The sequence below is a fragment of the Lepidochelys olivacea genome, assembly GCF_965140295.1.
Source record: "Lepidochelys olivacea isolate rLepOli2 genome assembly, chromosome: 1".
NCBI classification, from domain to species: domain Eukaryota; kingdom Metazoa; phylum Chordata; order Testudines; family Cheloniidae; genus Lepidochelys; species Lepidochelys olivacea.
The window spans coordinates 1,376,534-1,390,528 of NC_140411.1; the positions used below are offsets into that span (position 1 = coordinate 1,376,534).

Below are 13,995 nucleotides of genomic sequence, written 5' to 3' on the forward strand. Positions count from 1 at the left end.
TTGAGCTTAGCCCATGATCATCCTAGTGGTCATGCTGGGGTGAACAGGACCAAAGACCATTTGGGGAAGTCGTTCCACTGGGAGGGAATGGGCAAAGATGTTTCTACCTATGTCCGGTCTTGTGAGGTGTGCCAAAGAGTGGGAAAACCCCAAGACCAGGTCAAAGCCCCTCTTCAGCCACTCCCCATCATTGAAGTTCCATTTCAGCGAGTAGCTGTGGATATTCTGGGTCCTCTTCTGAAAAAGAGACCCAGAGGAAAGCAGTACATACTGACTTTCATAGATTTTGCCAACTGATAGCCAGAAGCAGTAGCTCTAAGCAACACCAGGGATAAAAGCGCATGCCAGGCATTAACAGACATTTTTGCCATGGTAGGTTGGCCCTCCAACATTCTTATGGATTTGGGAGCTAATTTTCTGGCAGGGACCATGGAAAGTCTTTGGGAAGTTCATGGGGTGAACCACTTGGTTGCCACCCTTTACCACCATCAAACAAATGACCTGGTGGAGAAGCTTAATGAAACTTTGGTTGCCATGATATGTAAATTCGTAAATGAGCACTCCAACGATTGGGACCTAGTGTTGCAGCAGTTGATCTTTGCCTACATAGCTGTACCACATCCCAGTTTGGGCTTTTCACCATTTGAACTTGAGTATGGGTGCGAAGTTAAGGGGCTATTACAGTTGGTGAAGCAGCAAGGAGAGAGGTTTATGCCTTCTCCAGGAACTAACATTTTGGACTTTGTAACAACCTACAAAACACCTTCCACAACTCTTTAGCCCTTGCAAAAGAAAACCTTAAAGATGCTCAGGAAGAGCAAAAGGTCTGGGACGATAAACATGCCAGAGAGCGTTCCTTCAAAGTAGGGGATCAGGTCATGGTCTTAAAGGCACTCCAGGCCCATAAGATGGAAGTGTTGTGGGAAGGGACATTTACAGTCCAAGAGTGCCTGGGAGCTGTTAACAGGACCGTTACTCAATGAGGGGGAAAGACTACGGGCCTACTCTGTCCTTGGTCTTTCTCTTGCTTCTAATGTGTTTGTAGAATGTTTTCTTGTTTCTTTTTATGTTCCTAACTAATTTCATCTGACAGTGTCTGGTTACTGTAGGGAAGAGGCAGGCCTTGGGATATTAACTGGGGCTGCCTCCTACCCGCAGGCAGGCTCCTTGTGAGGCTGGAGCAACTCCCATCCCAGCTCTGGAGCAGAGGAAGCCCAGTTGGTGTGGGGGTGGGAGGTGGAGATTGTATTGGGATGTACCCCAGGGGTAAAGCGTAGAATCTGTTGGAACTGTTGTGCCCCCTAAATATTCAGCTCTGTTGGCCTCTTCCCCTGCCTTGCTGGTGATACACAGCAAGCCCCTCCAGGCCCAGTTATCACCCAAAAGGACAGCACACACACACAACTGTGTTACCTTAGTTCTTTACTTAATCCGCTCATGCACCAACAATGGAGACCCCAGCCAATTTCACAGATCCACAACATTGCACCCCTGCTGGACTATAAACCATCTTGCCCTTCACAGGGATCGATTCACAGAGTTAAGATTCCCAGACACTTCACTCAAAAACACACTAGTTAAGATAAAACATAAAACAGACTTATTAATGACAGAAGGATAGATTTTAAGTGATTATAAGTAACAGCAAACAGATCAAAGAAGGTTACATAGGCAATCAAACAAAATCACAATTTAAAACTTATACAAACTAAATAGGATTCGAATCAGCGATATCTCACCCTGACCGATGATACAAGCAGGCTTACAGATTCTTGAGGCAAAGATTGCATCTGCTTTGCAGCTTGGATTCCCCTCCCCCATTCCAAATCCTTTGTCTTCCAGAGGTTCTGTCACATGTTGAGTTACGGGGAAGTGAAGACAAATCATGACATCACTCCCCATTTTTTATAGCTTCTTCCAGCTTCTTGGAAAGTCTTTGCATGTCACAGGAGGGATCCACCCCCATTGGTCAAACATTCTCCATTGTCCCCGTGCTCCCTTATGCAGAGTCCCTGTGTTAATAGATTCTTCCCAAGATGGGTGTTGACAACAGCAATTAACACTGTCTGGCTACTTCGTTGTTCTACCTGAAAGGCTGGTTGTGGGTGTTTGCAGCCTCACACCATAATTTAGTAACTTATACATAGCAAGATTTCATAACTTCACATACAATGACAGTGTATACAACCCAACAAGGTATTAATGTTTAGCAGATCAAGACTTTAAGAATGATACTTCACAAGGCATAATTTATACAAAACACACCATAATTACATCACCATGGTAAATTCGGGGTGCTTTGAGGTGCAGAGATGATCCAGACAGTGACAAGGTGAGGGAAGAAGATGAGCTAGTGACAATGGTGAGACCTTGATGGGAAGAGGTGGGGAAGGGTTGTGGGGCTTCAGAGGTCAAGTTACTTGCAATTAGAAAAGTTAAAAACCTATGAGTTGTACATAGACAGATTCCCCAGTTTGTCAGGCTAACACAGCACAGTAAGGTCAGGAAAGGATTTAATCTCTTTGACTATCCAGCAAGTCATTCAGGGAAGATTGCCCAGCACCATGTCACCAGCCAGCTCTGCATGGAGCTCGGTGTGAGACCCAGAGCAACAGGAGAAAAATTAGGTTCCTTTATGAGTAAAGATCCTGAGAAGCCTGCCCCCGATCTGTTTGGTCCTCACCCCGTAGATGATGGGGTCTAGCATGGGAAGCACCAGGAGGTAGACGTTGGCCCTGAGAACCTGGAAACTTAGGGCCACATACTGGACAAACCGGGACATGAGGGAGGAGAAGAGACCTGGGATGTAAAAGGCTAAGATGGCACAGAGGTGGACGCTGCAGGTGCCAAAAGTCTTGAGCCGGGCATCTTTTGTGGGGAGGCTGAAGATGGCCCTGAGGATCTGGGTATAGGACATGGCGATAAAAAACACATCCAGACCAAGCACACAAAATACCACAGAGAGGCCATAGTAACTGCTGACACGGGTGTCAGTGCAGGCCAGGTTCACCATGACCATGTGCTCACAGTGCATGTGGGGGATGATGTTCATTCTGCAATATGGCCACCGCCTCGCCAGGAGGAGATAGGGCAGTACAAGCATGCCATTGTGCAGCACCACAACCAGTCCAATCGTGGCCACCATGGGGTTTGTCAGGGTGCCAGAATGGCTCGAGAAGATGGCAGATGGCCATGTGGAGATCAAAAGCCATGGCGACTAAGATCCGAGAGTCCATCATGAAGAAGCAGTGAATGAAGTACATCTGGGTGAGGCAGGAACTGAAATCGACTAAATTGTGTTAGTCTGTATTCTCAAAAAGAAAAGGAGGACTTGTGGCACTTTAGAGACTAAGCAATTTATTTGAGCATAAGCTTTCATGAGCTGCAGCTCACTTCATTGGATGCATTCAGTGGAAAATACAGTGGGGAGATTTATATACATAGAGAACATGAAACAATGGGTGTTACCGTACACACTGTAACCAGAGTGATCACTTAAGGTGAGCTATTACCAGCAGGAGAGCGGGGTGGGGGGGAACCTTTTGTAGTGATAATCAAGGTGGGCCATTTCCAGCAGTTGACAAGAACGTCTGAGGAACAGTGGGGGATGGGGGGGGATAAACATGGGGAAATAGTTTTACTTTGTGTAATGACCCATCCACTCCCAGTCTCTATTTGCAAATTAATTCCAATTCAGCAGTCTCTCGTTGGTGTCTGTTTCTGAAGTTTTTTTGTTGAAGTATTGCCACTTTTAGGTCTGTAATCAAGTGACCAGAGAGATTGAATAGAGACTGGGAGTGGATGGGTCATTACAAAAAAAAAATGAAAAAAGGCAAATACAGGACAGTATTTTGTTAAACGTAAAGAATTTTTAAAAATTAAGGGTAAGTGAAAAAAAAGATTTGACAAGGTTAGGAAACAACAGAGAAGCTGGTTTGAGATTAGTCAATAAAAAAGTCTTGGAATATAATTAATGGCAGACAGAAACATGGTTTATGGAATCCAGGTCTTGTCAAATAAATGTGATTTCTTCCTTTAATGAGAATATACATTTCGTTGATCATGGGAACTGCACAGATGCCATAGATTTTTATTTCTCTGGAGCATTTGATTTAATAGGGAAAAACACTGAGGAAAAAATGAACACTATAAAATATCAGGACAGAACACGTTAAGTGGACCAAAAATAGACTAAGTGACAGATCTCAGAAAGCAGTTGTCAATGGGACATTGTCAGTGAACGGGGCTGTTTTTAGTGGAGTTCTTCAGGGATGAATTCTAGGCCCAATGCTATTCAATGATCTGGAAGCAAATAGAAAATCATTGCAGATAAAATTTGAGGACCACCCAAAGATTGGCAGAGTGGTTACAATGAGGAAGTCAAGGCAGGCATACTGATTGATCTGGAGCTATAGGTGAGCTGGGCCCATGCCAAAAAAAAAAATAAGACAGTCAAATGGAACATGGAAAACAGCCCTGTCTTAAATATAAAGGGAAGGGTAAACACCTTTAAAATCTCTCCTGACCAGAGGAAAAATCCTTTCACCTGTAAAGGGTTAAGAAGCTAGGATAACCTCATTGGCACCTGACCAAAATGACCAATGAGGAGACAAGATACTTTCAAAGCTGGAGGGGAGAAAAAACAAATGTTCTGTGCGTGTGTGTCTGTGTGATGCTTTTGCTGGGAACAGAACAGGAATGGAGTCGTAGAACTCAGTAAGTAATCTAGCTAGAGATGCGGTAGATTCTGATTTCTTTAAATGGCTGAGAAAAATAAGCTGTGCTGAATGGAATGGATATTACTGTTTTTGTGTCTTTTTGTAACTTAAGGTTTTGCCTAGAGGGATTCTCTATGTTTTGAATCTAATTATTTACCATCCTGATTTTACCGAGGTGATTCTTTTTACTTTTTCTTCTATTAAAATTCTTCTTTTAAGAAACTGAATGCTTTTTCATTGTTCTTAAGATCCAAGGATTTGGGTCTGTGGTCACCTATGGAAATTGGTGAGGATTTTTATCAAACCTTCCCCAGGAAGGGGGGTGCAAGGTTTTGGTGAGGATTTTGTGGGGAAAGACGTTTCCAAATGGGCTCTTTCCTAGTAAAATAAAATCGGTTAGACGTTTGGTGGTGGCATCAAAAGTACAAGGGCAAAGGGTAAAATAGTTTGTACCTTGGGGAAGTTTTAACCTAAGCTGGTAAAAGTAAGCTTAGGAGGTTTTCATGCAGGTCCCAACATCTGTACCCTAGAGTTTAGAGTGGGGAAGGAACCCTAAAAGGGCGAAGGGGAATATTTTGGGGAAATAGGGACTCCATGTGGCCCTTTTCCTGAATTCTGGTCTAAATCACTTGGTGGTGGCAGCAATACCGTCCAAGGACAAGGTAAGGAATTTGTCCCTTGGGGAAGTTTTAACCTAAACTGGTAGAATTAAGCTAGGGGGTCTTTCATGCGGGTCCCCACATCTGTACTGCAGAGTTCAGAGTGGGAAGGTAACCTTGACACATGGTACGAGCCTCCCATGCAGCTACGGGGAGCTGCTGACCCTCCACCTGCCCTGGGCATTGGGCTCCAGGGGCAGGTCCATAGGCTGGGCCAGGTCTGCTCTTGGGCTTCCCCACCCTGGGGAGATGGAGGGGCTTGGGCTCCTTGGCACAGCTCTGGCTTCTGGCTTGGCAGGGAGCAGGACCTTGGGGAGGAGGGGCAGGTGGCTGGGTCCATGACGAAAAGTGGATGGACCATGGCACCTTGGCCTCCCCGTTCTGACACCCCACAGAGGAAGCCTCTGTCAGTCAGAGATGAGGCCTATTGGAATGGCATGGGGGATAGTAGCTTGACCCCCCCCCCCCGCCGCAAAGCTTTCTCCAGGGCTGTCAAGCCAGCATCAGTTCCAGCAATCAATTCATGTGAGAAGAGTAAACCCTTCAGCCAGACTGATTCTGTTGTGTCTAAAGTCTCTTTTCTCAGGATTCGCAGCTAGAGCAAAGCTGCTTTGTCTGAGTAATAGGAAATGTCGGGCTGAGCCCCGCATATGCCTGTTAGACCAATGGCCATCCTCACTGCCGATCCTTTTGGAGAGAGGACTCAGGAGATTCACACCAGGTGTCTTACCTGGGAGCCCTCTGATCCCAGGAGTCCTATGGACATTGGCGGGAGCTTTGCACACAAAGCACCCAAAGGATTAGGACCAAATGATTTCATGATGAGAACGCAGGGCACGCCTTGCCTATGTCTCCCCCAGTGACGTTCTCACTCCTCCCTTGTCTACACAGCAACTGGAGACGTCGCTCCCAGCTCTGATAAAGTGAGCGTGCTAAACACCGCAGGGTAGCCGTGGCCATGTGAGGGGCCAGCCTCAAGCCCATCAGAACCCCTAGCTGTGTATTTGGGAGGCTGGCCTGTCCCACTGCTCGCGCCACGGCAGCTACACTTCTATTTGTAGTGAGCGAGCTGGGTCAGAGCTAGCGCGGGTGCATCTCCCCAAGCTGGGAATTCCACCTCCAGGTGTAGCCCGCCTTGCTCTAAGGAACCTTTTTGGTAACTTTACTCCACACCGTCAGTACTAACCACACAGGCATTTACAGCTCAGCCTGTAATGAAGGAATCATGCTAGGAGAACATCCACCAGCTCCTGGCCTGGGTTTTCCAGGGTCATTGGGTGTAAAGTAGAGCGTGGGGCTCATGCATATGCAGGGTTGCACTGGTTTAATGTAGGGTGCAATTTTAAACTCTTTCAGTTAAATTGGTGCAAAAGACTTTGTGGACGTTTTGATTTCAGTCTAATAGTGGCTTATAGCAATACAGTTGTCCTTATCTTCTTGGTCCTGTCCTTCTGAAGTATCAGTAACTGTAAGGCAGGTAATGCTATCTTTAATGTAGAGGGCTGCCCCCTGCCCTCCTGCCCACTCTCTGCTTCCTAAATAGATCCAGTTACGCATTGTTCCACTAGGTTTCACTAATATCAACCATATCAAATTTCTTGACTTCTGCTCTCCCTGGGGTTACCCCAGCCTGCTCACTTGCTGAGGATTGAGAGGGTTGGTAAGAGACAAAACCTAGGGGCTGGACACTTGTGGCTATCAAAGATCCCGTGGCACTTTATGAAAGTTTTGGAAGCATTGGACCTGGTGTCCTGGTACAATTTCAGCCTACAGAATTCCTTTGTATCTCCTGAAGGATACCTTTGTAAATTTTCCTGGCTGTGCAGTCCTTTTCCACTTCATCTCCTTAACCCTGGCTGTGCAGTGCCGGACAGACAGGCAGAGAGAGGGCTGCGTGGAGAGAGGGATGGATGGAATAGATAGGTGGAAGCAACTTGCCTGTTTCACACTACAGCTGGCTGCACTTATGCAATGGGTGAAGCGATTCCCATAAACCTGCTGCAGCCTGCAACCTGCTCTGTAACCTGTCCTGTGGGAGGTTGCTATAGAAACATTATTATGAACCATACAGACCCAGGGGACACAACACATCTCACACACAGACAGTGTTGAGATCTATGGGGGCAGAATCTGGACATAGTTGGGCAGCCCTCATGGGACACAGAGATCTGACATAACTGCTGGATTATTGGTGCTGTGAAATACAAACATTTCCACTATGCAACTGCTACCAGTAACAGCCACAAGCCATTTGCTTTAGAAAAGTGCAGATCTGCTCCCTGATCAGTTTGCAGCAGGCCTGTCAAGAGAAATTGGGGGTGAGGGAGGCTGGTGCATCGTCTCCACTGGGGCTATCCTCCCTACCATTTCACTGTATTTACACAGATATTACAGGCATTTTGCCCCCTCCCCCCGTCATAAATATAAAGGGAAGGGTAAACCCCTTTAAAATCCCTCCTGGCCAGAGGAAAAATCCTCTCACCTGTAAAGGGTTAAGAAGCTAAAGGTAACCTCGCTGGCACCTGACCAAAATGACCAATGAGGAGACAAGATATTTTCAAAAGCTGGGAGGAGGGAGAGAAACAAAGGGTCTGTGTCTGTCTATACGCTGCTTTTGCCGGGGATAGACCAGGAATGGAGTCTTAGAACTTTAGTAAGTAATCTAGCTAGGTATGTGTTAGATTATGATTTCTTTAAATGGCTGAGAAGAGAATTGTGCTGAATAGAATGACTATTTCTGTCTGTGTGTCTTTTTTGTAACTTAAGGTTTTGCCTAGAGGGATTCTTTATGTTTTGAATCTAATTACCCTGTAAGGTATCTACCATCCTGATTTTACAGAGGTGATTTCTTTACTTCTATTTACTTCTATTTCTATTAAAAGTCTTCTTGTAAGAAAACTGATTGCTTTTTCATTGTTCTCAGATCCAAGGGTTTGGGTCTGTGGTCACCTATGCAAATTGGTGAGGATTTTTACCAAACTTTTCCCAGGAAGTGGGGTGCAAGGGTTGGGAGGATTTTGGGGGGAAAAGACATGTCAAAACTACATTTCCCAGTAAACCCAGTTAGAGTTTGGTGGTGGCAGTGGATATTCCAAGGACAAAATTAATTTGTACCTTGGGGAAGTTTTAACCTAAGCTAGTAAAAGTAAGCTTAGGAGGTTTTCATGGAGGTCCCCACGTCTGTACCCTAGAGTTCAGAGTGGGGGAGGAATCCTGACAACCCCCAAGCTTGGGGTTCCAGTATCATTGTTCCCCTCTGTCAGCCTGGGTGTGAAGCTCTCACTGGCTAAGTTGGGAGTTGCCCTGTTTCTGAGGGCAGAACCTGATCCATACCCCTTAAAAATGAAGGACAGAAGCAATCAGAAGGGAAGTGGAATCCAACCCTCCCAACCCCCAATCAAAACAGGCCATAAGACAGAGTAAACTCCCAGAGAATCAGGAGCTGGGACCCTTCCCAGTGGAGTGACATTTGAAAGAATCATGCAAATTAACAATCTGTGGAAAAATCCTTTATTGCTTTTGATATTTTTGCAAGGAGATTTTCCCATTGTCTCCACTCGTCCCTGATGCATCCCCCTCCCCAGCGCCCTTGAGGCACGGTATGCTCAGGCACAGGGGAAAACAGGGGGCTGTTTGTCTGTCTCGCTCTCTCCACTGAGCTGTGGCTTCTCAGGTGAGGCAGAAACCCTGCTGGGATTCCACAGCGATGGCTATAAACCTCCCTGCCCAGCGCTCCTCCAGCACGGCACAGAGACTCTCCAGACCCCTCCCAGGGCAGCCCCTTTCTGCTGAGCAGGAGCTAGGTGAGTGCAGGGGTTTGGAGCCCAGAAATATCCCTTGTTATCTGCACTTGCCTTATGCAATAGTAGAAGAAGCACAGAGCTGGGGCATGGGAAGGGCTTCCTGCTGGGCAGGTTGCTCCCTGGCCAGAAGAGCTCAGAGAGAGGCAGGCTCAGGGTCTGGAGGAGAGCTCTGAGAGCCATATGTCTGGAATTCTGTTCAATTTTATTCAAGTTCTTATCCCACCTTCATCACTGTAGAAGCTGAGTGCCTTCCAGATGTGTGTTAAGTGATGTGACTAACATCTAGAGAGACAAGGTAGGTGTGGGGATACCTTTTATTGGACCAATGTATGTTGATAAAAGTGACAAACTCCAAGCTTACACACAATGGTAGGGCTTGGGGGTTTGTGATGCCCAAATGGCCTTGTGCTTATGCTAGAGAAGACTGGTTGAAGAAGTGCACCTGACACTTGGAGCGGAAGGTGGGGAGGGTTGGGAGTGGACCTTAGTTCTCATGAGGTTTTGTTTCAGTGTGGGCCTGGCCCATGGGAAAGGTCCACCTGATGCTTAAATGAGTTTTACATTCATGGTATAAAGTTCCATTGAGCCTGAGGAGTGTAGGAGTCATGTCTTCATCTCAGAGATTTACAACCTTTTAGACATACTGGGCCCAGGCCCCTAAATGCCTCAAAGATAGGCCGGAATCCTTGAACGTGCCCTGACGGGAAGGATGTGGCGATCCCTATTGTGCGGAGGATCTGAACAGGGTGACCTCTCATGTATGGTGCATACAAGATCACGATGCACAGAGAATGCCAGTTAGCTCTACAAAATGGCATCCTCTGCACAGTGTGACCTCACAGGCATCGTATGTACAAAGTCACGCTCTGAGGAAGGTGCCATTTTGCATTTCAAAATGGCATCCTCCATGCTGTCTGGGGTCCCAGGAGGAACCAGTCCATTAAAATGGGGCCATGCCAGCAAAAAGTTTGGGAACCCGTGTCTCAGGGCTTGATTCAACTTTTAACTCACCAGGGTTATTCAATGAGGGGCAGATTTTCTGTCTTCTTCTGGATATTTAGAAAGGGATGTCTGCTGTGTCTGAATCTATTAGGACATTTTAGGGAACATTAGCTCAGTTCAAATGTCCCTGTCCCTTAGGAAGACCCTGCAGGTGTCCCAGCTCTCCCCTTTATGACAGAGGCGCCTGTATGTTCTGTGTGGGTTACTGGTTTGTGCGTTCACTGGCTTGAATTTGTTACACCTTGGGCAAATTCTAGACTCTGATCCACACAGGGATCTTGGAAATGTGGAATTGCTTTGCTTTACCACTGCTCAGGATTGTAAATATGCACTGTCCAGTAATGGCTGAAGCCATGTGGCATTCAGAACAGAATGGCTGCAATGGTTAGCATGTATAATGGATTAGTTATGATTTAGTGCCCATGTGACGTTAGGGGTATATTGGATCAATTACTGCTGAGAAAACACCACCTTGTCATCTTCCCATCAGCTGATTAATGATTGTTTTAATGGTTAGTTACAGGGGGAGGAAACACCCATGCCATGGAACTGAGTGCACTCAATTGGCCCCACTATGGCAGCTTCCAACTGGACCACGCCCCACCCCTCCACCTTCATCCTCCTCGGCATCCCGGGGCTGGAGGCAGCGCGTGTCTGGATCTCCATCCCCTTCTGCTCCGTCTACCTTCTGTCCCTCCTGGGGAATGGCCTCCTCCTGGCTGTTATCAAGACTGAGCCGAGCCTCCACGAGCCCATGTACCTTTTCCTTTCCATGCTGGCGCTCACCGACCTGGTTGTATCCACCACCACCCTCCCCAAAGCCCTCTGCATATTCTGGTTCAGCAACCGGCATTCACATCAACGCCTGCCTGTCACAGATGTACCTCCTTCATTCACTGTCAGTCATGGAGTCTGGGTTCATGCTGGCCATGGCCTTTGATCGCTACGTTGCTATCTGTAACCCGCTGCGACACTCGGCCGTCCTGACCAATTGGGCCATAGCCCAAATAGGGCTTGGTGTTGTGATGAGGGGGGCTGTATTAGTGGGTCCACACCCATTCCTGCTGCCACAACTCCTGTACTGTAGGGCCCATGTCATTTTTCACACCTATTGTGAGTTCATGGCTCTGGTGAAACTGGCCTGTGTGGACACAACAGCCATGAGGGCCGATAGTCTGGTTGTGGCATTTCTTATATTGGGGTTAGATTTTATCCTCATTGTCCTGTCCTAAATCCTGATCCTCCGGGCCATCTTCAAGCGCCCCTCCAAAGAGGCTCGTATCACTTCACTAGGCATCTGTAGCTGCCACATCTGTGTTATCCTAGGGTTTTATATTCCAGCTTTTTTCTCCATTCTCACCCATCGATTCAGTCACAGTATGGCTCCTCCTGTTCACATTATTGTAGCCAACATATATCTGCTGGTTCCACCCATGATGAACCCCGTCATCTATGGGGTCAGAACCAAAAAGATCCATGAAAGGGTCCTCGGAGTCTATATACAAGGGGCTTTCAAGCTATTTCATAGGGGGAAACATATCTTTTCAGAGAGCATTTCATAAACCCATCCCTCCCATTCACCATCACCTGGGGCACCTTCTCTGCTCTCCGTGATCATAATACATCACTAGAGCAACTACAGCAGTGAGCGGCATGGAAAAGCAATATTGGGAAAGTATGCTGTGTATTTTTAGCTTCCTGAAAATTACAATTTAGTAGCTGGAGATTAAGAGGAGTGTCAGTGACGTGAGGAGCCAGCTCTCTGTGGACTGATGGGACATGCATTGCAGACCTCTTGAGGTCCCTGGATCTCAGTTTGGGAACATCCAGCCTATGACAAACAACCCTATTGGTCAAGCAAGAGGGCTCCTCTGCTGCATGCCAAGGACTGTGCTGTAACCATCAGAGGTAGCTAAATGGACCCCAGTCCTGCATAAATATAGATCTCCTCTGTCTATCTGCTTAGAAATCCTCTAGCAGCAGACAATCAGAATGCCACCTATTTATAATAACAGTTATGTTTTTTTCTCTTCCTCTCTCTCTTTCTTCCAAAGATGTAGGAGAAATAGCTACATTAATGTATTGGCTTGGGAGGCGGGGGATGGGTGTAAGAGAGTGGGGGGTTATTGAGAGCTAATTTAAAGAGCTGTTTTGCCTTTAGTTTTGATCATGGTGAAGCCTGTGGCCATTCTGACCTCCCCTGGAAGACAATATATCAGATGAGGTCCAAGTTCTGTCTCCCATACTCACAAGCCATCCCTATTGGTCAACAGTTGCGTTTCCTAGCATCAGATATCTTCTTCTCTCAGAGTAGCTCCTTACAGTCATACACATTTGTTCTGTTGCGTTCATGAGGGGAAATCAGATGTCTCAAGCACAGTGGCCTGAAGGGATTAATATAACCCGTGTTTTACTGTCACAGTATTAAACAGTTAAGTGTGGTCCAGGGTTTCACATAAAGTTACAGCTGGCAACTCCCGCTGTAACGATTGCCATAAAATATGTGCTGGCCTTTTATTAATTACACAGAGAAAGAAGAATCCTGCATCTTGGCAGGGGGTTAGATTAGCTGACCCTTGCAGTCCCTTCTCACTGTATGGGTCTATGATTCTAAGAAAAAACAGTTATAACATATACAACTTACAAAACTAATTGAAATGTTTGTTTTAATGATTTTCCTTTTCCTTTTCTCTTTAGAGCATCTTTTAAAAAGAAACCCCCTGTTGACAGTTTTTTACTAAGTGTTGGAGACCTTTGTTGAGAAAAAGAGACCCAGGTTTAGGTGGTAGCTTTTGGGCTGCTGTTGTTGCAGTGGAGTCTGGTTTTTCTCCAGACAACACAAGACAGACACGCACACAAGGAGAGAGAGGGAGGGAGAGAAGAAACAGGAGAAAGCTGGAAATGCAGCTTTTCTTTCTGCTGCCTTCTTGCAGCATTATTAGTCACTCTGAGACCTGGGAGTCTTTTACCAAAAAGAAATGCTGATTTTGATAGCAGTATTTATCTAAACTGTCTGCACCCACTCCCCCACAGGTCCCTCTCCTGCCACCAAGAGGCTGCAGAATGAGCAGATGTATCCTGATACTTCTCTTGTTTAGTTTAACCAAATGAAGGCTGAGGGGAGCTATGATGCTCTCCATAAATACATCAGAGATAAATACCAGGAAGGGAGAGGAGTTATTTAAATAAGGGCCAATGTTGACACAAGGACAAATGGCTAAAAATTTGCCATCGACAAGTTTAGGCTTGAAATTAGATGAAGGTTTCTAACCGTCAGAGGAGTGAAATTCTGGAACAGCCTCTCAAGGAGAGCAGTGTGGGAAAGAAACCTAGCTGGCTTCAAAACTGAACTTAATCAGTGTCTGGAGGGGATAGTATGAGGAAACTGCCTACAGTGGCTTGCAGCTGTGTTAGGATATAGATATTCAGGCCTGTCTGTAAAGGCCTGTACTTTAAGAATTTAGGTGTATTCTTATCACTTGGCTAGTTAGAGATATACAAGAAAGAATCAAAATCACTGTCTGCCAATGTAAGGTCCTTCTCTTACTGTGACAGTCTGGGGCCCTGTTCTTAGGCTAAGGCCTTTGGCTAAGCGACAGAGGCAGCCATAAGCTGGGAAGCGACCCGTCACATCCTCACATTCCAAAGTAGTCACATGGAAAGAAGGTGCTATTGGGCTGTTAGGAATACAATCCTGTCCTGATAGTGCCTATCAGCTCCAGAGAAAGGGAAGTGCCTAGAAAATGTAAAAGAAAACTTAGTTTGATAGCATCCTGTCTGGCAAGAACTCACTTATCAATACTGGGATGTGAA

The 13,995-nt window shown here is 46.3% G+C and overlaps 1 protein-coding gene and 1 pseudogene across 2 annotated transcripts in view; one reads left to right on the forward strand and one right to left on the reverse strand.

Annotated features, from left to right (window-relative positions):
* Positions 1-2,623: 2,623 nt before the first annotated feature.
* Positions 2,624-13,995, reverse strand: part of LOC311514623 (olfactory receptor 52M1-like) — a gene marked incomplete at both ends in the record, with an annotated part of 149,886 nt that continues 138,514 nt past the window's right edge. The window contains one exon of the mRNA XM_084617188.1: positions 2,624-3,121. Coding sequence (XP_084473314.1) covers positions 2,624-3,121 — 498 coding nt within the window. The remainder of the gene's footprint in view (positions 3,122-13,995) is intronic.
* Positions 10,757-11,744, forward strand: LOC311512915 (olfactory receptor 52K2-like; annotated as a pseudogene). The gene has a single exon. The product of its transcript is annotated as an olfactory receptor 52K2-like (transcript).